At 36.6% G+C, this 25,963-nt stretch overlaps 1 protein-coding gene across 5 annotated transcripts in view; it reads right to left on the bottom strand.

The window, feature by feature from the left end:
• Positions 1 to 3,683: 3,683 nt before the first annotated feature.
• Positions 3,684 to 25,963, bottom strand: part of LOC126457435 (mitochondrial dicarboxylate carrier-like) — a 115,266-nt gene continuing 92,986 nt past the window's right edge. For 2 of the 5 annotated variants that reach the window (XM_050093709.1, XM_050093708.1), the window contains exons 8-9: positions 12,400 to 12,527; positions 4,820 to 5,257 (exon numbers count right to left, since the gene is read on the bottom strand). In XM_050093709.1, coding sequence (XP_049949666.1) covers positions 12,420 to 12,527 — 108 coding nt within the window. In that variant the 3' untranslated portion in view covers positions 4,820 to 5,257; positions 12,400 to 12,419. Of the gene's footprint in view, positions 5,258 to 12,399; positions 12,528 to 25,963 lie in introns of all 5 variants that reach the window. The other 3 variants (XM_050093710.1, XM_050093711.1, XM_050093707.1) reach the window with 3 other exon arrangements.

Below are 25,963 nucleotides of genomic sequence, written 5' to 3'. Positions count from 1 at the left end.
AATTTTGTGTGTATGTTTGTGTTTGTTTGTGTGTCTATCGACCTGCCAGCGCTTTCGTATGGTAAGTCACATCATCTTTGTTTTTAGATATATTTTTCCATTATTATATAGAAATAGAGAAAAATTAGGACATTATGAGGTTAGTCAAATTATAGGACAAAAAGACTCAACCAAAAATATTTGTTTTAAAACATAAAATAAATTAAAATTAATTGCTACAGTAATTAATGGTACGTTACATCACTTATTTATTTTCTTTGTTCTGGCAGCAACACTGCCAGACACATGCATGTAAAGCTGCAGTTCTTAAGTAGAGCTCAGTGTGAGCAGTTCCAAGATGGAGCTCTTTTCATACAGAGCTTAAAGAGATAATTGTAGAAATTGTTTGAACTGAAAATATGAAAACATTCAAGCGCAAGATAATTCAATGAATTTTGCATAAACAGTGGGAATCAAAGTGGAAAATGTAATATATGGAAGATATGTACAGTTCTGGCTTTGAATTTCAACACTATAATGGGAAACCAATTCCATGTATTTCACTTCTTCCTTGCATGTTCCTGGCACTGACAAGAAGAGATTTGAAAGTAAACTAAAAGACTGTAGTTACACCAATTAGGTAAGCCATTTGAAAACAATTGCAAGTGACACCTTTCTGGTTTAAAAAAGTGAAAAGTATTGGCAAGTTACATACATGTATAAGAGCGACATGTCTGCTTGCTATGTTCCTCAAATCATTTGGAAGACTGTTCTCAATAACAAGCCTTGTAAAATCAGGGGATCAGAAGGCGCAATGTATCTGGTTCTCATTATTCAGCTTGTTGCAGTTTACACCAGTCTCTTTACTACTGGTATTTCCTACGTCTCATCCACCCCTTTCATACATAAATTCTTAATTACTTTTATTTCTTCACTGTGCTAATTGTGACTGTCTCTTCTAATGTTTTACTATTAGTTTCTTTATTTTTATACACATTTTATTGTATTTTGCTTCTCACTTCTGATCACATTCACATTTGTCCCCCCTTTATTTAGCAGTTTTCATTTGCACTCACTGATCTCTTTTGATTTTAGTTTTGGTCTATTTCTCATCTGTTACCACATTCTTGGTGATATTACAACTCTGATACTATAGTTTCATCTACTGATCCCTTCTTCTGGGTGTATACATGGACAAGGAAAAAAAATTCCCGGATTTTTCCCGGTTGAAAATACACTTTCTCCCGGGTGAAAATACACTTTTTCCGTGTTAAGTGACAGTATACTTTTCCTCGGCACTGTAAAACTTATCAATCCTTAGAATGTTTATGGTTTTCTACACAGACGTGGAATTTGCCGGCACTTTACAAAACGAAACCCAGGGGGGAAAAAACACATTTTTGAAAGAACTTTGATGTGCAGCAACATGTACCTTGCATTTTTTCGTGTTACAGAGGTATAAATTCGAATTCCACAAAACACAGCACGTTACTTTCCGAAGCAATGAAATCGAGATTACGACGCGCTTTTGTAAGCCAGTCATAGCTCATGTCACGTGATCTCGCCAGCTGATGACAGCAAAGGACACGTGACGTAGTCAAACAATAGCAAAGATCAATCTTCAGTAGCGCGAACACACAAAAAGAAAAGTTAATGGTTCAAATTAATATACGTAGAGTTGCTACAAGAAAAACAAAGCTTTCACAAATAATATTAATAAGCTGCAAGAGAAGCTAAGCTTCCACATATAATGCTGATCTTTTTGAGCGTGTTACACTTTAAGATGCATCACAAATGTGCCAGTAAAATTTTTAATAACGACGTAAATGTCTGATCTTCTGGGCTCGAAATTCTTCTAAATGGTCGTCCTCAAAGAGTTGATTTTTAAATGAGTGTCAAACGCTCTGTGATTTAAGAAATTTATCATACATTCTCGCACATAGTTCATCTTGCGTAAAAGGAAATTTACTTTGAAAGTAACACTTTTCAAATCACCATTCGCAATATTTTCCCATGACCAGTTAGAAATTGGTTCGTTTCAGCAGTTGCCAGAGAGCGCCAGATCACAGGCGTCACTGCGCACGCGCAGCTACGATGACGCAGGAAGCCCGCATGTTCATACGTGTAAAACAATTTAAAAATCTTGCATTACGTCATAAAAGAAACAAGACATCAAAGGATACTTCAAAAGCATCGGAATTTCGTGAACCATACTAAAATGCATAATTCGGCTTAAAGTGCACAATCGTATGTCCAGATTCGGATGTAAATTTTCTGGAGTACCAGTACTGTAATATCTCATGTTTGGTTCTTTATTATGGCATAATGCCATACGAGTTAGAAGATGGAAAACGTGCACTTGAAATGCAGCGAACAGTTGAAACTAGCCAACAGTGTCAAATAAAACACTTCGTTTCAAATAAACTGACTGCCTCAGCGCAAAAGATTAAAGCCAAATCTCTTTAGCAAACCGACAAAAATAACTTCATTGTTCAGCAAGGCGATTGATGCTTGTCTGTCAGAAAGTAGGAAATAAAACCTGAAACTTCTGTAATTATGCGAACGTATTTTGATTCATTTGGTAGCTCTCGGCCACAGAAATTCGTTTTGTTTTCATTTAATGTGAGAGCAATAAACGAAGAGGAAATAGCAAAATCACTAAACGTAAACACAGGTCACGCGTAGACTACTCATCTCCCCACTACAACTCAGAGTGCTCTGTGCATCAGCCCCGTATCTACGATATTTCCGAACCGGAGCAATTTAGATAGTGGCGCCCAGTCATACATCTGTAGCCAGAAGGGGAAGAAGGTACTACTCATACACGACGCAACTGCGCATGCGCAAGAGCCCGCCCGAAACTGCTCAAATTGATCTAATGTGAACAGCTGTCACGTCCCGCTCATTGGAGACAATTTGTTGTTAGGAAGCACTGCATATTCTTCCTAAAGCCTCTGAAACACTTTGGTTCGCAGATGCTTGTATGAGAACCACAGTCTAACGGGGTCACTACTATTAATATTGTCATTACTTTGGCTGCATCAGTAGTATGAAAATTGCTGAAGGAAATATTCTAATTTTTTTTCTGCATCAGGTAATATCTTCTGTAATATATGCATTATATACTGATAATCTCCACTTATAAAATGAAAAAAGTTATACTGACTGTAGCATCTGCTTAGAATATTCTTTATTTATGTATTAACAAATATACCGCTAAGCAAGTACACATTAAGTGATCAGCAATAGACTTCATAGAAACTCGCATTATCAGTGTAGTAACATTAACAGAGGAATAGAGGCCATTTGTCATTTTTACCATTGTATTAGACAAAGATATTGCCCACAAATAAAACATGTTAAAACAACGATTGTTTTGGATTCTTATAGTCCTAAATCAATTATGAAATGTTTAAGGGTCAACAATACAATATCATGTATTTACTCAAGTGTCAAGACATCAATAACCAGAATAATATGAGTAGTAATTTATACAAAGTAACAATTTTAAGTGTGGTGATTCTTGCTCAGAAGGAAAACACAATGTCCACTGTACTCATAATTTCATTATTCTATAGCAAAACATAACAAAAAAAAAGCAAGACACACTCAAATCTAATGAATAGGAAAAACTGTTCAAACTAAAAGTAATTATGCACCAACTAAATAGAAAGCTAGAACTTCACAATTTGAGTAAAATACTTTTTATGTGTAACAGACAGATACAAATGCGTTCATAGCCTAATATCAGCATATTGGCTTCACTTTTTATGTTTCCTTTACATTACTTCAAATTAGTGAGTGGTTGCTTCCTTTGATAAGATCCTAAACTTCCTCTTCCTTCATTATATAAGAAAGGAACTAACAACCTGTTTTTTATTGCCTTACCATCAACAGAACACAAAATAAAATGAATCTCATCATATGTCAGGCACAACTACATTATACAAACGCAAAATTTTTAGTAGGTGCTTGGGATGTCAACCAGTAGATGCTTCAAATTTTTATTTTACTTAAGTCATATTTAAATCAGTATAAAACTGTATTGCAAACAGTTAATCCCATATGAGTGATACAAAAGTGCAAGTGTGGATATCAAAATATGGCCCTCGTTAGGAACTGCTACAATGTTTCTCACGCATGATAATGACTGGCAAAGAAACTATGCTACATATATTTGAATAAAATCTTTTTGGATGTTAGGACGCATCACTAAGAAACACTAAAATTATAAAACATGTGTAGGCCATCTTTGCAATGGACCTCTAAGCACTTATATGCTACATATATGTGTCATAGTCTGTTTAATGGAAAAATAATTCGATATTGTGTATTCACCATTAGGTCGTATTGACCATTAGGTCTCATATTCCACGAAACTATTTAGCCTGCATTAGAAATTGCATCGGTCTCTCTTAATCCTCGAGTCGACATTCCTATATATAAAGTGTGCCAATCGCAAATAACATTGCCTTCTACTGTTCCATTGCTGTTTTACAATTGCAAGCCTGTTCCTATTCTTTCATCATTGCTTCAGCCAACACATTGATACGTTGCATTGTCATAAATTCAAATAAGCAGCAGTAGTATAAAATAATCAGCAAACTATATGAGAAAAAAAAATGATCCATGGAAGAAAATGGTCCAGATTCTAAGCTAGCAGCACAATCCCACAATGATGCACTTGTCCACAAGATAATTAGTAATCAAATAATCATGTGGCAAGGCTCTGATGCAGCTTTGCTGTTTAATGCTCCAAGGGCACTTGTACATGGCAACATAGTGATACGATGAAAGTTTATTTATTATTGTTTAATTAAGCAGTGATTTAGTGCACAAAAGTTTATTATAACATTGTCTTGATTTTGCTCATATATGTTTCCTCTGATAACATAAAGACAGCTATCCTTTATACATGTACAAACTGTGCCACATACCTGCTCATGTTACAAAAATTGGCACGTCCACTTGAGGGTTAATGGGCATAATGACAAGAGCACACCCATATCCTTCATGGATTGTAAGGTCAGCAGTAATGCAGAATTTAATCAAATAAAACACATTATATTTCAAACTAATAGTATTTTTACTGCTACATTTATCATCAATTTCATACACTAGATAAATTCACAAGCCTTGTTTAGTAATTTATCCAAACTATAAATCATGTCATCACAGTCACACAAGCAAATGAAATACTATACAAATACTGCTTCATACCATTAGAGTGCTAGAGCTTCTCCCAGATGAAGAAATGTCTACAATCCTTTTGCAGAACCTGAAGAAATGGGTGAAAAAGAGAACAAAGAGCTCAATAACTGAATCATTGAGAATCAGAATACAGGAAACTAAAATAAAACTTTAAGCAAATAGAATTTACAAACAAGTCACAAAGAAAATCAACTTAGTTACAGGTTGCATAAACCTCAAAAAATGATGTAAAAAGTGTGTAACTTCAAAAAGTAGGGCTGTATCACCCTTTCACATAAAGAAGACAGAGAATATAAAACATTCATTTTTAATCTTGCAAGATAATTCAAGTAAACATTCCAAGATGATATAAATTATTACCACAGGAATAACTCGAATAGATGATAATGAGATCATATCATAATTAAAATATAAAGGCATTCACAACCAGGTGGACTTACAACAAATATAAGTATTATGAAGACATTATAGTTACTTTAAGCACAAAAGAACACAAGACAGAGAATACATACAATGTCTTCTGAAAAGAGTGACTGACAGGAATGAAGATTCAAAGTCTACCTTCTTTTCAGTAATGAGATCATTAGATGGCTCTAGTGCACTCGACATGGAAAAGGAAACTGACCATGGCCATGCTGCACATCTGGGAGATCAGCCAGCGGTAACTGTGTCCAGTGATAGTAAGCATGAAGTTGCGGAGTTGAGGGCTGGATAGTATTGTTTTATTGTACACTCTTAACGGATTATCAGTGAACACTATTCAAACTGGGTGGACTTGAATAACATATTTTGTTACAAGCACAGAGTGCTGCAGCCTAAACTTCTTATTACTAACTCACAATTTTGAGCAAAATGTTTATCATTCGATATTTACACTTACATCATTAGTTGATTATCTACTTAATTTTTTCCCCTCCCACAATACCTTATCAACATGGTCTATCAATGATTAGTCTCCAATTCACACTTAAGAGTTCGCCATAGTGCACAGAACCACTTTCAAAATATTTCTCTACTCTAATAGCTTGACACATTCCACATCCTAACACTATCACGAATTTGATCTATGGAACAAGTAACTACATAACGAACTATTTCACTCTAAAACAGCAAGTGCAAAAGATGAGCACCTGAATTCTTCATGTGAGCTTTTATTTCTGTTATTTTATCATAACGGTAGTTTCTCTCTAAGTAGGTAAAAGTCAAAAGTAAGTTTGTGACTGAAATTTTGAGAAAAGATCTCACAGCAACAAAAAACAGCTTTGTATTAATAATTGCACCCAAACTAGCTTATCATGTTTGTGAAGTCCTTTCCCTTATTTTGAGAAAATACAAAACAAGCTGTCCACTTTGAACTTCTTTATATGTTCTGTCAATCTTATCTTGAATGGGTCGCTTACAACACAGCAATACACAAGATAACCATAGGGTAGGAAGTCGAAAATTTGTTGTACTTTTCTAATTGTTCTGTCAATTAAACCTTTGGTTCACCTCCCCCCCCCCCCCCCCCCCCCAACATTTTTTACAGGATGGTTCCAATTTAAGTTGTTTGTAAATGTAATGCATCAAAATTCAATTGTGACACAACTTTTTAATTTGTGTTACTTTTCATGTAAACCAAAATTTAAGAGAATTTCTGTAGTACTCACCTGGAAAGCCTCACAATTTTTATTGCTGGAGGACGATTGCCACTTTTTACACAAAGCAGATATCTTTTCTAAATCATTCTGTAACTTATTCTGATTTTCTGATGATTTTACTAGACATTGAATGACAGCATCATTTGCAAACCGTCTAAGAGAGCTGCTCAGATTGTCTCCTAAACTGTTTATGAAGATTAAGAACATCAGGTGGCCTATAATGCCAGATATAATTTCAATTTCACTAGATGATTTCCCCTCTGTTAATGCAAACTGTAACCTTTCTGACACGTTATCACAGATCCCCTTACACTGCTGAGAAAGTACTCCATAGCCCTGCAATTTGATTAGAAGTTGCTTGAGAGGAACAGTGTCAAAAGCCTTCTGGAAATCTACAAATATGGCATCAACTTGAAATCTCTGTTGATAACATTCTTAACTACCTGCAATGACATACAAAATCATGGACAGGCTCCATGAATGATTTTAACTGTGGTACAAAAATTGGTTGCCATTTGGGGGAGACACAAATCCATGGCCGGCTTCCATGAATGACTTCCGCAATGTGTCATCAAAATTGGCTCTCATTTTACCAGTGTCACATTTGAAAGTCATTAAATAACTGCATCACACATGCCTTAGTTTTTCATATCACTTGATTCACCTGAAATCTGTTGTGTTTCTGATTGTGGGAGTGATATCTCCAAATGAGAAGATTATTTCTGCAACACCCTGTGCCAGTATATTTACTTCAAAGAAAGAAATAAGTTTAGTAAAATTATCAGAAATACAGGCTCTACACACAATCTTAACTCAGATACCTAAAAAAATTTCTGTAATGAGAAGCAAGCAATCTAATCAAAGGGAAGGAAAATAACAAGGTGAAAATAAAAACTAAAAAACCATCAAAAATAAATATAGGCCTATGAAGTTGTGCTGAAAAACAATGCCCTCAAATTTTTTATTTTATGTTGTCAATATGGTTTAAGTATTATGTGTCATGCATGTTACTCAGTCAATTTCCCAACTTCCCTGGCAAGTTGAAACCCTCTGCCATTAGAGAGCTATGAATTGTAGTGTGTAACATGCCACTGTGAAACATAACTATGTCAGTGCACAAGAAACAGTGTGCTGTAACCAAGTTTATAATCACAGAAAGGGTATCTGCAATTGAAATGCACAGAAAAATGAAAGCTATGTATGGTGTTGAATTAATCATCATCAGTAATGTGTGATACTTGGTTCATGCTCATAATGGAGGAAATGGTGCTAACCTCAACATGTTTGAAGGAGCTCAGAGTGGCAGGCTGTGAACAAATGTTGACAAGTTTCATCAGAATCGAGTTACGAACACATCAGAGATAATCATCAGATAGCACAGACACAGCTCTCAGGTAAGTGCGGAATATTTCAGGATTGTGTACAGGTCATCACTGCACACCTGTGGCAAAGAAAACTGCGTGTGGGGTGGGTGTCTCAAATATTCACCCCTGACATCAAACAGTGGAGACTGGACTTCTGTCAACAATTTCTTTTGCCTTCTCAGTGTGTGGGTAATGGGTTCCCTGACAACACTGCGATAGATGATGAAACCTAGGTTCACCATTTTAAACCTAAAAGAAAAGAGCATTAGTGGAGTTCTGCCACAAAGCATCACCGATGCCAAAAAAGTTCAAGATCATGCCGCCATCAGGCAAAGCCACACTAACAGTGTTCTGGCATGTTCACAGTGTGGTGCATTTAGAATTCATGCCTAAAGGCAACACCATAAACCTGCACTGTGAGACCCTCAGAAAACTGAAAGCATGAATTCGAAGAGTTGGCTCAGACATGAAGCACCTTCTCCTTCAGCCTCACAATACAACACCGCACAAGAGCACTGTGACAATTCCAACGCCTTAGGATCACTGTCATTGATTATCCTTTGTACTGTCGGTATGTGGGCCCATCTGATCTTCATCTGTTTCCAAAACTTAAAGAACATCTTCGAGGACTTTACTTTGATAGTGATTAAGTGGTGCAACCAGAGGTGAGCAAAACAATCTACAGTTACATTATCAACAAACTGGTCTCTTGGGAGAAATGTGTTTGTCACCAGGGTGACTATGTTGAGAAATAAACATGCAGACATGAAGAATAAAGATGTATAATCTTATTGAAAAGTTAGTTTTATTATTTTTTCGTTTTATTTGTGGCTGTAATTTTCAGCAACTGTAGTATTATTTTTCAGGATAAATTTCAGTCATCAGCTACAAATAAATGTTATTACCTTTACTGGTCTCAACAAATTAATTTATCATCTTCAGAAGCTTAGTTTAGCAGTCAGTCAATATCTTCTTCATAGAAGGATAAAATCTGTGGTTCAGTTATTGTAGATTGACAAACAGTGTTTAAAATAATCACACACATTGTGCAAATTTCTGAACATACCATCGCATTATCCTTCTATGATGAAGATATTGACTGTCTGCTAAAGTAAGCTTCTGAAGATGAAAAATTAATTTGTCAAAACTGGTAAAGATAATAAAATTTATTTGCAACTGATGAAAAATTTATCATGAGAAAAAAGTTAGTTTGATTTAAGAAAGCTGGAAGAGTTTTCACATAAAAAAATTTGGAGGCATTACATTTTCTGCATGCCCTCATAGTATGAAAGACAGGACGTGAAGTATAAATGTCATCAAATAGCAAAAGCAAGGATGCACATACTAGCAGTAGAAATCTGAGCACAAGAAAGTGGCTGAAGATGGACTACTTATAGGTTTCACAAATTATGTTAAGTTTCCCACAAACTAAATGAGAAGTTAAATACATAATACTTTCCTCTTTGCTGTCTTTGACACTTTCTCCTCTCGTGTCTACTTAAGGCCCATAAGAAAGAGCAGACTTTTTCAAAACATTTTAGATTCGTTTTCACCTGTCAATTTGTGTAGCTTTTGACCACACCACAATTTGTTTAATTTTTGCAGACCTTTTTTTATGGGCCACTGTCATGCTGAACACACAATCACCTGTGGGGCACTGTTGATGAACAAGCAGACCCATCTGAATGGACAGTAGGTTTGTATATCATTCTTCAGGGAGAAACTATAAATCACATATCACGTGCCCCATTGCACTTATTCCTTACAAAAATACACTGCTGTCACTTTCCTGAGCAGTGCAGTATTGGAAAGCAATACATACAGTTCATGTCATTTTCATCATACTTGCACCATTTATCAGGATGTACCTTTATGTACCACTACTCATCTGTCCAGATGATCTTCTGCCACGTTTTAGGTCCCAATGGAGGAGCTCCTCTTTCCCCTTTGATGTGCATCACACAATGAGGTGGCTTGACTGTGCACTGGTTAATGTTGTTGACTTGGTAAGCTATTTGCTGCACTGTTGCTAGCTATCCATCGTTACAATCCATAACATACAATGGGAGTCCCTACCATCAACACTTAACACAGTGCAGTTGACTCTGGCATCAACTCTTTCTTCCAGATTGCTGTGCTCACAGCACATCCTCGGTATGATGGTGTACAAAAATCCCAATGCCTGCATGACACCAAAAACTGAGTTCTCACATTTCAGGCACCAATAATCTCACGGCAAGCAAAAGCTCTGATATCGCACATTGTGCTCATCCTGTGCTCAACTGTAACGTTGACAGCCACTACGAAACTCGACATCATCCCAATCTGGTAACACCTCAAGCTATCTCATCAGAGAGCAGTGGGAAGAAAACACTGCCAATAAAGTCTCCGATGAAAAATAACAACAATATTGTATGGAAGCAACTAGAGCAATGATTATGTAAGAATCCTCAATGGTATGAAGTAGCACACCAATGAGCCAAAATAATTATGAACATTGTTTAATAGCTTGTTGCTCCACCTTTAGAATGCAATATAGAAGCAATATTACATGGTATGGAGTCAACAATTCCTTTTCAGTTTTCCAGATCAGGTAGATTTAATAGCCAAGACATTAATCTGAATTCATATTATGTCTCTCGTACCACAATTCTGGCCTTGTGACAGGGACAGCTTTCCTGTTAGAAGATGCCATTGCTGTCAGGGAAGATTTCAAGCATGAAGGGATGCAGGCAGCCCACAATAATGTTCACAGAGTACACAACAGTCAAGGTGCATTCAGTTCCTACAACAGGCTCCTTAGAAGCCCAGGTGACTGTCCCCAATAGCACAGTACTGCCCCCCAACAACTTATGCCCGTGGTATGGTGCATGTTTCAAGCACCAGTTTGGCTGGATTTCACACATTTCCATTGATCCACTGTCCAGTCTCAATAACCCTGTGCCACTGCAATCATAATTGCCGATATTGTTGCTTCAACATGGGAACATGTAGGGGTTGTCTACTGTGGAGCTCCTTTTTCAACAACATGCACTGAACAGTGTGCTCCGAAATATTTGTGCCTGCACCATAACCATACTCTATTGTCATATCTGCCACAGATCGGCATCTACCTTGTTTCACAGATTGGGCAAGCCTTAGACCACCACATTCCCTGATGGAAATGTCGTGCGGCTAGGGCCTCCCGTCGGGTAGACCGTTCGCCTGGTGCAGGTCTTTCGATTTGATGCCACTTCGGCGACCTGCGTGTCGATGGGGATGAAATGATGATGATTAGGACAACACAACACCCAGTCCCTGAGCGGAGAAAATCTCCGACCCAGCCGGGAATCGAACCCGGGCCCTTAGGATTGACAGTCTGTCACGCTGACCACTCAGCTACCGGGGCGGACGAACAATGGACATCCAACACCTTGTCACCTATTCATAGTTTCATCGTCCTTCAACACAAATGTTCACAAAAGTAACACACAAACAGCCAACCAGCTTTGCGATTTATGACATGTTCAATCCCAGGTGCTGGGTCTTATCACATTACATAACCGTAACACCACCAGGTGGCATTCAGTCTCACAATGGACAGGATTCATAAGGTTTTTACTCATCAGTGTATATTAAAATGTAAGAAAAAACACAAAATGCAAGAAAAACTTTTTATTATAGATTTTGAATATACATACACAGGTGCTAGGATGAACATAAATGATGATGATTCAAACAGTACCAGGCTCTAACTACATGTAACATATTGCAGATAGGTGGTCATCATCACAAACCATATGTCCACAACTGTGTACATCATTTATATACCAAGATCAGGTCATATGAGTCTGACATTTCTAAAGTGGTCGTTTTTTTCAGCATTCATAACTAAATTTCAAGATTAAAAGATATAGACTGAGTGACAATTGTTGTACAACCATAGATGTTTTTGGAAGAACCACATATTCTAAAAGCTGATGACAATAAAATGGAGGAATAATTGGACAAACTGAAGTTGGTATAATTACAACTGCAGTTATAAAAAGTTACTTCTGGTGATAATTAATCTCTGACTGTGCAAGTATCTTGCTTAAAGCTAAATTTGCTGCTTCATGATTGTATCTCTTATTTCTAAACTTCCCAATTACAATTCACCTCCATCAAAGAACAGATAAAATTCAATGAAAAATTTAATTAACTGAGACTCATGAGTCACTACTTACCTAATTAAATGTAGTTGTTATCATCTATCAGGAGGCACAATTCTGCCGAAATTGAGACGAAGTTGCTCAAAAAAGATAAAAGTCAGTATTGTGTGTGGGGCAAGACGAACAAATCTGAGAATGTAGCCCTGTTGAAGGAAAAGAGTACAGCACTGAATTAGTTTTCACATTATTAAATGATTCCAACTATCAAAGTTTCACAGAAAGCAATGGCAAATTTTTATCTTTAAATTATTCAGCTATAGTACTGTTTTAGAGAAATGCAGATGTTATGGTATTGGCGGTGTGACAGATTTTTATTTTTCCTAACGAACAGAACATAGCACTAATTATAATAAAACAGGATCTACAGAATGGGGAGAAACATTTCGCTAGCCACAGGGATTTATACTTAGTTTACTTTTATTCTTTATATACATAAATAATTTTCAGCAACACATTCATGAAACAAAAGTAGTTTCTACAGCTGATAATGTGAACACTATAATTAAGAATTTTGTAAACAAGCATCAGAAAATGTAAATTACATATTCTTGAAAATTATTAATTAATTCTCTGCATATAGGATGTCACCAAAATTTGATAAAAAACTATACATGTGATTTTTTTACTGCTCGGAATCTGACATTCCACTTGACAGCATTAGGGAAAAATCAACAGGTATGGCAGTACACCAAAATTTTCTAATTTTTTGATGTTCACACAGATATTAACTTCAACTGCAAGTCACATATTACAGATATTTTCATACATCGTGTTCAGTTACTTCTATGTTATGGGTAACAGCAATTGTTCATAATTTATGTCAGACATAAAACTTATTTTATCTAAACTACTGTTCAGAAAAAACAAATACCTTGAATGACTGGAGATAGGACACTCATATTCACAGGATATGTGCATTAGTATGTTCTGCAGAAATTATTAACATTTCAGTCAGTTCAGCTTGTGTCCTGTCGCATTAATAGGCAGAGGGCCCACCATGGCCTGATAACTTGTTCCACGCATGGTGACATCAACGCATATAAGGTGCGAATGGCATCCTGTGGTGTAGCCATCCATGTGCATTCACTGGTTCGAAAATTCATCTGTGGTGGTTATGCAAATGCAGTCACTGTGATGCCGCTCACCCTGTCTGCAGCGAACCAAATTGCACCATTATTTTCAAACAAACAAAACTTGGATTCATCTGAAAACATTATCTGATGTCATTCCTGTCCCCCTGTGCCATCATTTCATACACCACTGCCATCTAGCATGTTTCTGCACATTTGTCAAAGCCAGTGGACGACACGAACTTATGCTGTAATAAATGGTGACAGACTGTCACCCCTGATAGTGTACAATGTTTTCCACTGTTCCACTGTTGTGTCGGGGATGAGGAGGATAGTGGTGTGACTTGTCGTGTTCTTCCATGAACAATTCTGCACACACCCTTTGCACTGCCAAAACACTAAGTTCCACATAAGCAACAGTTTCCTAGATGGATGCATCACATTCTCTCATGCCAATAACACACCCTCTTTCAAAATCGCTGATTTTACGGTACAGTTCGCACGTATGTCTGCGATGCATCCTGCACGTCTGTTCAAGTGACAATGATCCATTACACTTCACTTTATTGTGACATCAAGAGCTGCAGACACATTTTACTTGTAAGTTGTGTTGCCCTGCAATACTGATATTCATCTTGAACCCTGTAGTGATTCAAGAATTTCTGTGTAAATTCTAGAACCACTCGCCTTCTATCGCCTCGAACATGCGATATTCTGGATATGAGTGTGGGATGGTAGAATCCTAACTACTGCGCGTCACATGTTTGTGTGAGCAGGTTTAAAATCAGTCGGAGGAAGAAAGTAGACACAGTGGTCGGACGGCACCGACAAGTACCTGTCAGGCAATTCTGGATATTCTGGATATGAGTGTGGGATGGTAGAATCCTAACTACTGCGCGTCACATGTTTGTGTGAGCAGGTTTAAAATCAGTCGGAGGAAGAAAGTAGACACAGTGGTCGGACGGCACCGACAAGTACCTGTCAGGCAATCCACAGATGTTTTAGTGAGTATATAAGGAAGAACCATGGAGTTTATATGCAGCTCTGTGCTTATTGTGTCATTGACTATTGTAATTAAAACAAGAACTGTTGAAAAAGTACTCTTGTAGACTCTTGACGCAACCTTGTTAGAGGCAAGACTCATTTTATAATTCATGTTAAGAAAGGTCATGGTATCCAAGACAACTTTCTTTTAACTGTAACTCAATTTGTTTCTAATGTCTGACTGTATGAGACACTTGCAGGAAGTTACATATTCATGTGGAAAGTGAAATTTTTATTGTGTATGGAGGTCAAATACATCGTTAGTTGACGAAGAGTAAAATTTGTATGTCTATTTATTTCATAAGTAGAAGGAGTCTAAAAATTCCTGTACCCTGCATTATTTGATGGAGAAGAAGTCAAGAGGGTTTCCAGCAGCCGGCTATTCAGTAAAGAAGAGTGGCTGCAAATTCCAAGTGTCACCTCGTAAAAAAGTGGAAGGTGGTTTGGGGGAATAAGCCGATATAACCCAGATCCACATTCACACTTTAAGTTGTCAGAACATTAGAATGTGGCAACCTGTGGGAAAGGACTGAGAAAACAGGAATTTTAAGTCAAAAACGAGAGAAGAAGTTGTTATGCGTTGCCATAGCAACCAAACATAATAAGACAAGGGAATTACCCCGAGACATTGGAATATGTTCAAGTATCCAATGGATCACAATTTAAATGGAAAAACATTGAAGAAATGAAAAATTCACAACGATAAAAATAGTAAAGAAGATTTTGACGTATTTGTCTAAGAAGAAGTATGCATAGCTAAGAAGATTCAGTGCGGGGAGTATACAGCTCTCACATACATCGCGGGGACGCAGAAGCGGAAACCCAACATACATCCGATATCACCAGCACTAGCTGCTGTTCACCGGTGCTGACTTATCTCCACATCCGCTCACCTACGCAACGAGAATTCTACGCCAGGTGAGCGTGAAACAAAACTTGTTTACTTTAGTATGAAGTGGTACAAGATACTGTTGAGTGAACTGTTATTGTGTAATTATTATATTTAAAGTTAGTTTTAAATGCTTACAAGAGCTAAGGTGTATAAAAGTATGGAAAATATATAATATAACAGAATGGTTAAACTCAAGACCTCGCTATGGCCATGAAAATTAGCAAAGAAGTGCCACACTGTGCTGAGCTGATAAATTTAATCAAAGCTCAGAGTCGTAAGTTAAACTCATTAAGTTCTCAATTAAATATCCAGAGTGAAGCTTTAAATGCACAATGTGTGACTAAGTAAAGAACTGGACTTAGTAAATTCTCAATTAAATGCTCAGAATGAAACTCTAAATATTAAAATGACAACTTTGGTTTGTTAAACGCCAAAGCCGACTATCAAAGCAAAGAATTTAGTAATCCATGTGAAGGCATGGATGATTTGAAGACTGAGTTCAGCACTATAAGTAATAAAGTAGAGAATTTAAAAGTAGATTTAAAGAAAGAGTTGACAAATTCTTTGACCACTCATATAAATCATATGTTTACTGACCTTAGTCAGAAACAGAATGATACTTTTTAAAGATTTATTGAAAATGTTAGAACTTGACATTGAGGACAAATGTAATAATGTAGAATCACAACCTATTGAAAAGTTAGGATCTTTTGAAAATGTGTACAATTTTAAATATAATGATGTAAGACAGGGAATGAATACTTTGAAAGAGAGTGTAGATAAGCATAATGAATTAATGCCAATCAATCAATCACAAATTACGGGTGTCAACACCTAGGCGGATAATGTAGAAAGGAATTTCAAAGAGAAAATAGCTAACTTTGATATAAATGTAATTAGTTTGGAGGAACAATTTCGAGAAATTATAGAACGAAAGGTTACTGAGAGAATAACATCCGGGAATGTACCGCCTATTCAGTCTTCTGAACTTAATGATTCCAGGGAGAGTATGGACGACCTGTGGAGAGAAATTAAGCTTATCCAAGACAACGTAGAAAAAAGGGTAACTTCACCTAATGTTGTGTTAACTAGTGAAGCAGTGACTGATTTGCAGTGGGGAGCTAATTCAGGATTATCTAGACAATTCCCTAAATTTAAGCTGGACGGAGATGCACATCCGACCCATTTCTTAAAAAGATTTAACCAAGCTTTGCCAAAAAATTGGGAAGATTCCAAGAAGATCAAATTTGCTGTGGGGTACCTTCTAGGGGAAGCCTCAGAATGGGGAACAGTAAATATTGAGAATTTTTCCTCTTGGGAAGACTTTCAAAATAAATTTAAAGAGAAGTACTGGCCTGCCAGTGCCCAAGAAAAGTTAATATTAGATCTGTGGGACCCAAAATATTATAATAATACTTGGGGTACTATGAGGAAATATTTCGATTGGCATTTAACATGAGCAAAGTATTTAGATAACCCAATGGAAGAAGGATTAGGTCGTATTTTAGTTAGACGACTGCCAATCTATGCGAGAAAAGACATCTTATTTAGTGGTTCAAAAACGATAGAAGACTTGTTGTCTTTTGTTTGACGCACTTGATGCAATAAATAAGGAGCACAACGAAACTTTACACCAAGGTGAAGGATCAAACTATAAAAGAAATAGCGGAAATAATTTTAAAAAGCATGAGGCAAACTTAGCACAAGTACACCAGTACAATAAGAAAAGTTGTAACAACAACTGTCAAAAGAAGCATCCACATTAAATTTAGATCTGGTAGCTTCTCAAGAATTTGTACCAAGTAACTATAAAACACAGAATGGAAATGTAGTATCTCATTTCAGTAGCTCACCCATAATTAGTAGTAGTGAGGAAAATGTTGTTCAACCTGAATCCAGGGCCGGGGCCCAGGTCATGGAGATACATTAGGAGGCCTTATTCCATAAAAGTATGTTAACTTTACACACAAAATACCCACATAGGAATGGTTGCCGCTTGAAGAACCTAGCTTAGCCACTAATAATCCACAACCTATAATAGCAGGGACAGTGGAAAATTCCAAGGTTAACATATTTATAGATTCGGGGAGTGAGGTATCACTCATCTCAAACACATTTTTTAACTCGATACAGAATAAACAGCACTTACTGTTATTGCCAGTGACTGGAGTATACATAATCGGGATAAAAAAAGTAAACTTGTAAAATATGAAACTCAAGTGAACTGCAGTACTGGAAATACGTTATTTTGTCAAACACTATTAATAGTAGAGAATATTAATAGAGATGTACTATTTGGTTTAGATTGGTTGTCAGAGTTTGAATTCATCTTAAACTTTGATGAACATCATTTTTGTTTTGGTAGAGGGGACAGTAGATGTTGGACACCATTTGCGACAAATGGTCATATTGAGGGACAAACAACTGAGTATCGGTGTCTGTGATTAACAGTTACAGCTCACTTATCACCAAAAATCAATAATGTGGATCAAAGAACACATCAAATTGATATATAAGACAAAGTTAATGAATCCCTAATATTAATCAATCAACAAAGGCGAGATTTATATAAAATTTTAATGAAGTATGAAGTGGTGTTTTCCAATTGTCCAGGGAACAACAGCAACTATATCTGTAAGTTCAAAATCAAAGATGACACTCCATTCTTTTGCAAACTGTATCCAGTACCATTGAGTTTGAAGGAAGCAGTTCAGGATGAGATTAACAAAATGATTGATAATAATACAGAAAGAAGTTCCAGTGTAATGAATAATCCTCTGGTTGTGGTGAAGAAAGCTACAGGTGGGGTACAATTAGTCTTAGACGTTCGTACACTGAATTGACATATAGAGACGGAGAGAGACTGACCGATTAATATCGAAGAATTGTTATCCAAATTTGAAAAGGCAAGATTCTTTAGCACAATGAACTTGACCATGGGACATTGGCAGATAACATTACATCCAGAATCCAAAAAGTAAACAGCCTTTTTGTTTGATGGAAAATCATATCATTTCAGTGTGTTGCCATTCAGACTTAATATCTCTGTGTCCATATTTGTATGTGTTTTAGATGAAGCACTAGGGAGAGACTTATTGAAGAAATTGATAATATACATAGACAATATCCTCATAATATCAGCCACTTGGGAGGAACATTGTCTAACTTTGCGCAAGACTCTGAAAAAATTTAAAGAGAAAGGTATTACAGTGAAGCTGTCAAAATCGTTTTTTGGGTGCCAAGAACTTAAGTTCTTAGGAGTAAAGGAAACAAGACAGGACCCTGAATGCATAAAAGCTATCAAAGGATGTCTGCACCCCAGAAATGTAAGACAATAAATAGGTATGACCAGATACTATTGACGGTACGTACGCGGGCAAGAGTTAAATGACCTGAGAATTTTACATTTATTAAGAAGAGGAGTACTGTAGACTTGGGATCAAGGTGCAAATGATGCATTTGAAAATGTTAAAAGAGCGCTTGTTGAGTCACCCATATTACATCATCCAGTTATGGGCGAACCGTTTAGACAGATGCATCTGATTACGGTGTTGCTGCCAAACTTTTCCAAGGAGAATGGGATCCAAGTCATGTAGAACATAGAAGCATAGCTTTTGCTAGCCATAGCCTACATAAGCATGAACTAAATTACACAGCTACCAAAAAAGAACTATTGGCGATTGTGTGGAGTATTCAAAAGTTTCAAACACTAATATGGGGATCAGAAATCCATATTTATACAGATCATCAAGCTTTATCCTTTCTAATGGGTAGTAGAGTACTACACAGTAGGTTGATGCAATGGATGCTTTTCCTACAGGAATACGATATTAAGATACAGTACGTAAAAGGTTCCAAAAATATTGTACCTGATGCTTTATCGAGGCTGCCCATAGGAATGGAAGAATTGAAATGTACTGAAGAGCACTGCGTCAATTTTGAAATTAACTGTATATCAGTAGAATATCCAAACATCATGGTAAAGGAAATGGCTCAAAGAATAACACGGAATATCCATCATGATCCTTATTTCACAGAAATATTTTCTATGTGTATCCAGAACTCTTTACCTCCTAATCAATTAGGAAAATGGAAAATTATAGATCATAACTTGATTTGGAGAGACAGTGTAACATCACAGTGCTGTCGCTTATGTATCCCGAAGATAATGGAAGACGAACTGGTGTGGTATGTTCACACAGGATATGGACACTTCAGAATAAAATAATGTATATCTCATATTAATAAATTTTATATTTGAAGAAACTAGGTCATAAGATAGCATCTTTGATTAGAAGATGTGAAACTTGCCAGAAAGTAAAAGAGAATAATACTCAGGTGAAATACAAAATGTATCCTATTATTCCTAAGTCATTACACAACCTTGCAGCGGCAGATTTTTTTGGACCAATTCCATAAGAAAAGGGAGGAGTGTCATACATTTTGGTTATCACAGAATGTTGGTCAAAATATGTTAAACTATATCCCATGAAAAGAGCAAATACACAGACGGTTAAACACTGTTTACAACAATACTTTCTAGAAGTAGGTAAACCAAAACGGTTTCTTACGGATAATAGACCACAATTTGGCAGTAACAAATTTAGAGAATTCCTAGCAAGGGAAGGTATTCAACAAGTGTTAATCTCCAATTATAACCCGTCATCAAATCTGTGTGAGCAAGTAATGAAGGAAATTGGAAAATTATGTCGTACTTACTGCCATGAAAAACATACTTCATGGGCAACGAAAATTAAGGACTTTGAACTTATCCTAAATGAATTACCCCATTTATCGACTGGGTTGATGCCTTTAGAAGTTATAGGCAAACCTTTTGCAGAAGAACAAGTAAATCAGGAAATAGTTTCTAAAAATTAATGAAAAGGCGCTACAAAGAATAAGTAAGCATGACAAAAAGGCTGTGGAACCTCAGTACCAAGTCGATGAACTGGTTCTTATAAAACAACATCTTCCCAGCTCAACTCTGTTGAAAGAGACTCATGTTTTTTCAAAAATATGAGGGACCATACTGGGTACAAATGGTGATCTATCCTAAGACGTTATTTTTAGTAGATCCCACAACTGGATTCAAGAAGGGTAGATACAAAGTAAAGGATGTAAAATTGTATATCCCCCAGGGATGTTAACATTCTAAGTTAACAGGCAGAGTAACGACCGTTGGATCCCGAGCTGTTTTCGAGGTTTTTTCCAAATAGTTTCCTGCGCCAAATTCCTTTAAAATCTAGAACTATTCTGTAATCTTATTGCTTAGAAAACCGGATATGGCTATGAAATTGAGAACAACTCTAGAGAATCACAGAAATAAAGTGATATCTAGATGAAATAAACTAAATAGAGTTATGTTTGTGGAAAATATGGTAAGACATGACTAGCTGAACAACTGTTATACTGTAATGTATAGATTTTCTATTTTGTGTAGAGTATTTTATACCTTTTATGAGATGTGATATAGATGGCAGGGTTTGTATAAACTTTGAAAGGGGTGGGTATTGTAGCTATAAGCATGATTTACAAGAACAGATAAATCATGATTAACACAAAACACACATCACACCTTTCAAACAACCCTCACAAACAAGTGTGCCTGATTTTTCATCATTTTCCATTTCTTTAGGGTTACTAGGATTTCCTTCGGGGACCTCAAAGGGTGAAGGTGAGACAAGGCCGTTCTGTAGGAGATAATTTAACACCAAACTTCCTCCGGGGTCTCACTCAAGTACCTGAGGGGTAGAGTTCCTAGGGAAGGAGGGGGAGGGGGGTCCTGTCTTTGGGGCTATCTTCTTTGTCTTCTTTGATCCTAGCATCCATATACATTTTTTCCTTTCTTAATTCTCATTTGAGGACCTGTTTATTTTTTCCCTCTTTCCATATTCACAAACTACACACACACACACACACACACACACACACACACACACACACAAACATTAAGTCACATAAGAGGAAGCCTATCACGATGTGAGAACTGCCAGGTGTCGTAGGGAAAATGTGTGTACATATGGAAATATGCACACATATATAGAAATCTATGACGGTTCTACATCGAATATTCACAAGAAGAGGTGCACATACATAACGAACAACTATAAAGTAGTAATGAGTAATGGATACATACGACAGAGGCGTGAGCAAAGAAAGAAAACGAAAATAGGAGTAGAATTAGTCATGTCGATTATTAGGTTACATCAGCGTAATAAGTACTCTGATGAATTGTAGGATAGTGGGACGTAAATAGTATATGTAGACATAGTAACTATTGAAAATATAGAAGTTGATAAGTAGAAGAGGACTCTAGGGAGTAAATGATATATTAAAGAATGAATGCAAAGTTTAAAATAGATTTACATCTTCACCAGAAGATATTTAATTATGGTATACATAGAAATATATATTACGGTAATGAACCGTGAGGCCTACTCAGAAAGGATAAAGGGGGTGTACCCGGCATGCACTAAGTATACAGGGCAGGTGTACCTATGTGGAGATAGGACGATCTGTGGCCTAAAAAATAGGGATGTTTTGTAAGAGGCATACCTACCAGAATGGAAAGAGGAAGTGCTCTCATAATGACAACCCACAAGCAAGGAATAGGTGCTGATCCTAGGAGAAGAGAACAGTGTCATGACAAAAGTCACAAATTTTATAGGGATTGTTCTGGGAAGTGTGAATTCTATGACTGACTAGCATTATTATTTTTCATGGAACTAAATGAGAGTCAAAAGAACACTTTCATTTTGTCCAGAGTTCCTACAAGCTACAAATAATGAAAATAGTACATACTAAGAAAAAGGTAGTACAAAAGATAAAAATAGAAAATAGTTTACTCATGTGTCAAACACCTAAAGTTTACAACTGAAAAAAAGGAAATAAAGAAAAGAAAAAGACTCCTCACAATTCCTAAATATTAGTAAAGCTGACTAAAACCACGAGTAAATGCTCATGTCTTCATAACAAAGTAAAATAAGAAAAGAGTAGAGAAACAGAAAGCAAAAGATTGTTCAAGAGAGGACAGATAATTGTTATGGAAAGGAAAGGTATGTACATAAACATGTGTAAGAAATGTATACTGTTAAGATATGAAATGTCATTATGAGTGATATTATTTGCATAATAATTATGCGTAAAATATCAAATGTTCCATCTGAGAGGGGGTGAGGTGGGGGAGGGGGATACGTAGTGCTTCAAGAATTTCTGTGTAAGTTCTAGAACCACTCAGCCTTCTACCGTCTTGAACACTTGATATTCTGGATAAGTGTGTGGAATGGTAGAATCCTACCTACTGCGTGTCACATGTTTGTTTGTGCAGGTTTAAAATCAGTCACGGGAATAAAGTAGACGCGGTGGTCGTACGGCACTGACAAGTACCTACCAGGCAATCCACAGGTGTTTTAGTGAGTGTGTAAGGAAGAACCATCGAGTTTATAAGCAGCTCTATGCTTATTTTGTCATTGAATATTGTTATTAAAACAAGAACAGTTGAAAAAGTACTCTGGTAGACTCCTGATGCAACCTTGTTAGAGGCAAGACTCATTTTATGAGTCATGCTAACAAGGTCATGGTATCCAAGACAACTTTCTTTTAAGTGCAAATCAATCTGTTTCTTACATCCGACTATATAAGAGACTTGCACGAAGTTACATATTCACGTGGAAGTGGAGTTCAAATATATCATTAGTTGACGAAGAGTAAAGTTTGTATGTCTACTTATTTTATAAGTAGAAAGAGTCTAAAAATTCCTTTACTGAGCATTATCAGACGGAGAAGAAGTCAAGAGGGTTTCCAGCAGGCGGCTGTTCAGTAAAGAAGAGTGGCTGCAAATTCCAAGTAAGTCACCTCATAAAGAAGTGGAAGATGGTTTGGGGGAATAAGCCGATATAACCCAGATCCACACTCGCACTTAAAGTCATCGGAACATTAGAACCCATGAGCCAATATGGTTCAGATGCTAATCATTTCTGCAGAACATACTAAAGTGCACCCCATGAATATGAACATCCTATTTCTAGTAGTTCAAGCTGATCTGTTTTTTCTGAACATGAGTGATTATTATTATTATTATTATTATTATTATTATTGTGGTTGTTGTTGGTACTACTATATATTTGCATTCTAGTGATACGAGACTGTTGGGATCCAGCACGGCGTTCCGTATTACCCTCCTGAACCCACCGATTCCATATTCCGCTAACGGTCATTGGATCTCGACCAACATGAACAGCAATGTCGCGATACGATAAACTGCAATCATGATAGGCTACAATCTGACCTTTATCAAAGTTGGAAACATGATGGTACGCATTTCTCCTCCTTACACAAGGCATCACAACAATGTTTCGCCAGGCAACACCGGTCAACTGCTGTTTGTGTATGAGAAATCGGTTAGAAACTTTCCTCATGTCAGCACGTTGTAGGTGTCACCACCAGCGCCAACCTTGTGTGAATGCTCTGAAAAGCTAATCATTTGCATATCACAGCATCTTCTTCCTGTCAGTTAAATTTCGTGTCTGTAGCACATCATCTTCATGATGTAGCAATTTTAATGGCCAATAGTGAAAATGTGAAAATATAAAAAAATACTGAAAACAGTTATGAATGCCAGAGGCCAAAATAACAACTGGAGTAGTAACTACTGGTATGAAAAAATAAACAGAGTAAAGATTAATGGTCTTCAACAAAATACTGGTATTACATCATGTAGATGCAAAACCACCAGACAGACAGTTTCCATTTGTTTGTTAGAATTAAACATATTGCTAAAGTGTTCATTACAGATATATAATGTCACAAATTAAAGCTAATTAATGCAGCACGGAGGAAAATGAAGCAAGAGTGTGGAAAATGAGAAGGAAGTGTGTTGCTGCCAAATGAACAGATGAAAATGCGATATTAAATGGGTGATGGTAACAGAAGTTGGTAAAGGCATTAAAGAGTAACATGAGGACAAACCTTTCTTGATGACATAATTGACAAAAAGTTATTAATGTAGGGTGAGTAAACAATCATCTGCTTAAAACTGTACCTTATAAAATGATTTCAATGTGCAGTATTACCACTCTCCTATCCCCGAAATCATGCCCAAACCTCAGGGATCTCATTCCAGAAGTCCAGAATGAGCTCTACCATCTCGTCACAATCCTAAATCCATCACAGAACTTTCCCGCTGAATCAACTCCTTTCCATACCTGTACTCGCCCATCTTTTCTATACTTTTTAAAATCCACAAAGCTAAACACTGTGGATGCCTTATAGTAGATGGTTACTGTTTTCACTCTGAAAGGATTTACCTCCAAGTAAACCAACACCTACAACAAACTGCCCTCAGTCTATGGCCTGTTTGAAGTTACTTTAGGGCTGACAACTAGGAAGGTAGTAGTGGGGTGAGGCTTAGGAGGAAGGCAAGGCATAATTCAACCAATCCCACAGGACCTGTAGCTGGAGCTATCACTCTTGTTTGCCAGGCCTTCCCTCCCCGTAATATAACACTTCCGGCTTGGACTACACTTCAGGCTCAGGCAGTCTGCTGACCTAGGAATTGTGCATTGTATGCTGAGATTTTGTTTATTTCCATCTCATACCATTGTAGGTTTAATATTTTGTGTGTTATTACTATTGTTTATTGAGTGATTGGCTTCAGTGTCAAAAGTTCAAAGTAAAGGATAAATTTAAAAAGGTGGAACTTACGGATCTAACATCTGTCCATAAACTACGGTTTCTCATACATGAAACTGACGAGCTAGCAAAAATGTATCAGCATGCAGTCATTAGGCTGCCATCTTCTCACTGCTATTTCAAATCAGCAGACTTGATGTGGGCCCAATTTAATTGTTACATTGTCAGCAATAATAATAATAATAATAATAATAATGATAATAACACATACAAGATGATACCACAAATGCCTGAAGTAATAATTTTGCAACATGAAGTCACCCAAGCAATTAATTCTACTCACAATTGGAAAGCCCCTGGAAATGATAAAATAGCAAATTTCTGGTTAAAGAAGTTCACCTCAACACATTCACATCTAACTAAATTATTTAACAGTTACATTGCAGACCCATACACATTCCCTGATACACTTACACATGGAATAACATATCTGAAACCTAAAGATCAAGCAGACACAGCGAACCCAGCTAAATATCGCCCCATAACATGCCTACCAACAATATACAAAATATTAACTTCAGTCATTAAACAGAAATTAATGACACATACAACACAGAACAAAATTATAAATGAAGAACAAAAAGGCTGTTGCAAAGGAGCACAAGGATGTAAAGAGCAACTGATAATAGATGCAGAGGTGACATATCAAGCTAAAACTAAACAAAGGTCGCTACACTACGCATACATTGATTACCAAAAAGCTTTTGATAGTGTACCCCACTCATGGTTACTACAAATATTGGAAATATACAAAGTAGATCCTAAATTGATACAGTTCCTAAACATAGTAATGAAAAATTGGAAAACCACACTTAATATCCAAACAAATTCAAATAATATCACATCACAGCCAATACAGATTAAGCGTGGAATATACCAAGGA

The sequence above is a fragment of the Schistocerca serialis genome, chromosome 2, assembly GCF_023864345.2.
Source record: "Schistocerca serialis cubense isolate TAMUIC-IGC-003099 chromosome 2, iqSchSeri2.2, whole genome shotgun sequence".
Taxonomy (NCBI): Eukaryota; Metazoa; Arthropoda; class Insecta; order Orthoptera; family Acrididae; genus Schistocerca; species Schistocerca serialis.
Note: the sequence above shows the minus strand (reverse complement) of the source record. Positions and strands in the feature narration are given on the sequence as shown.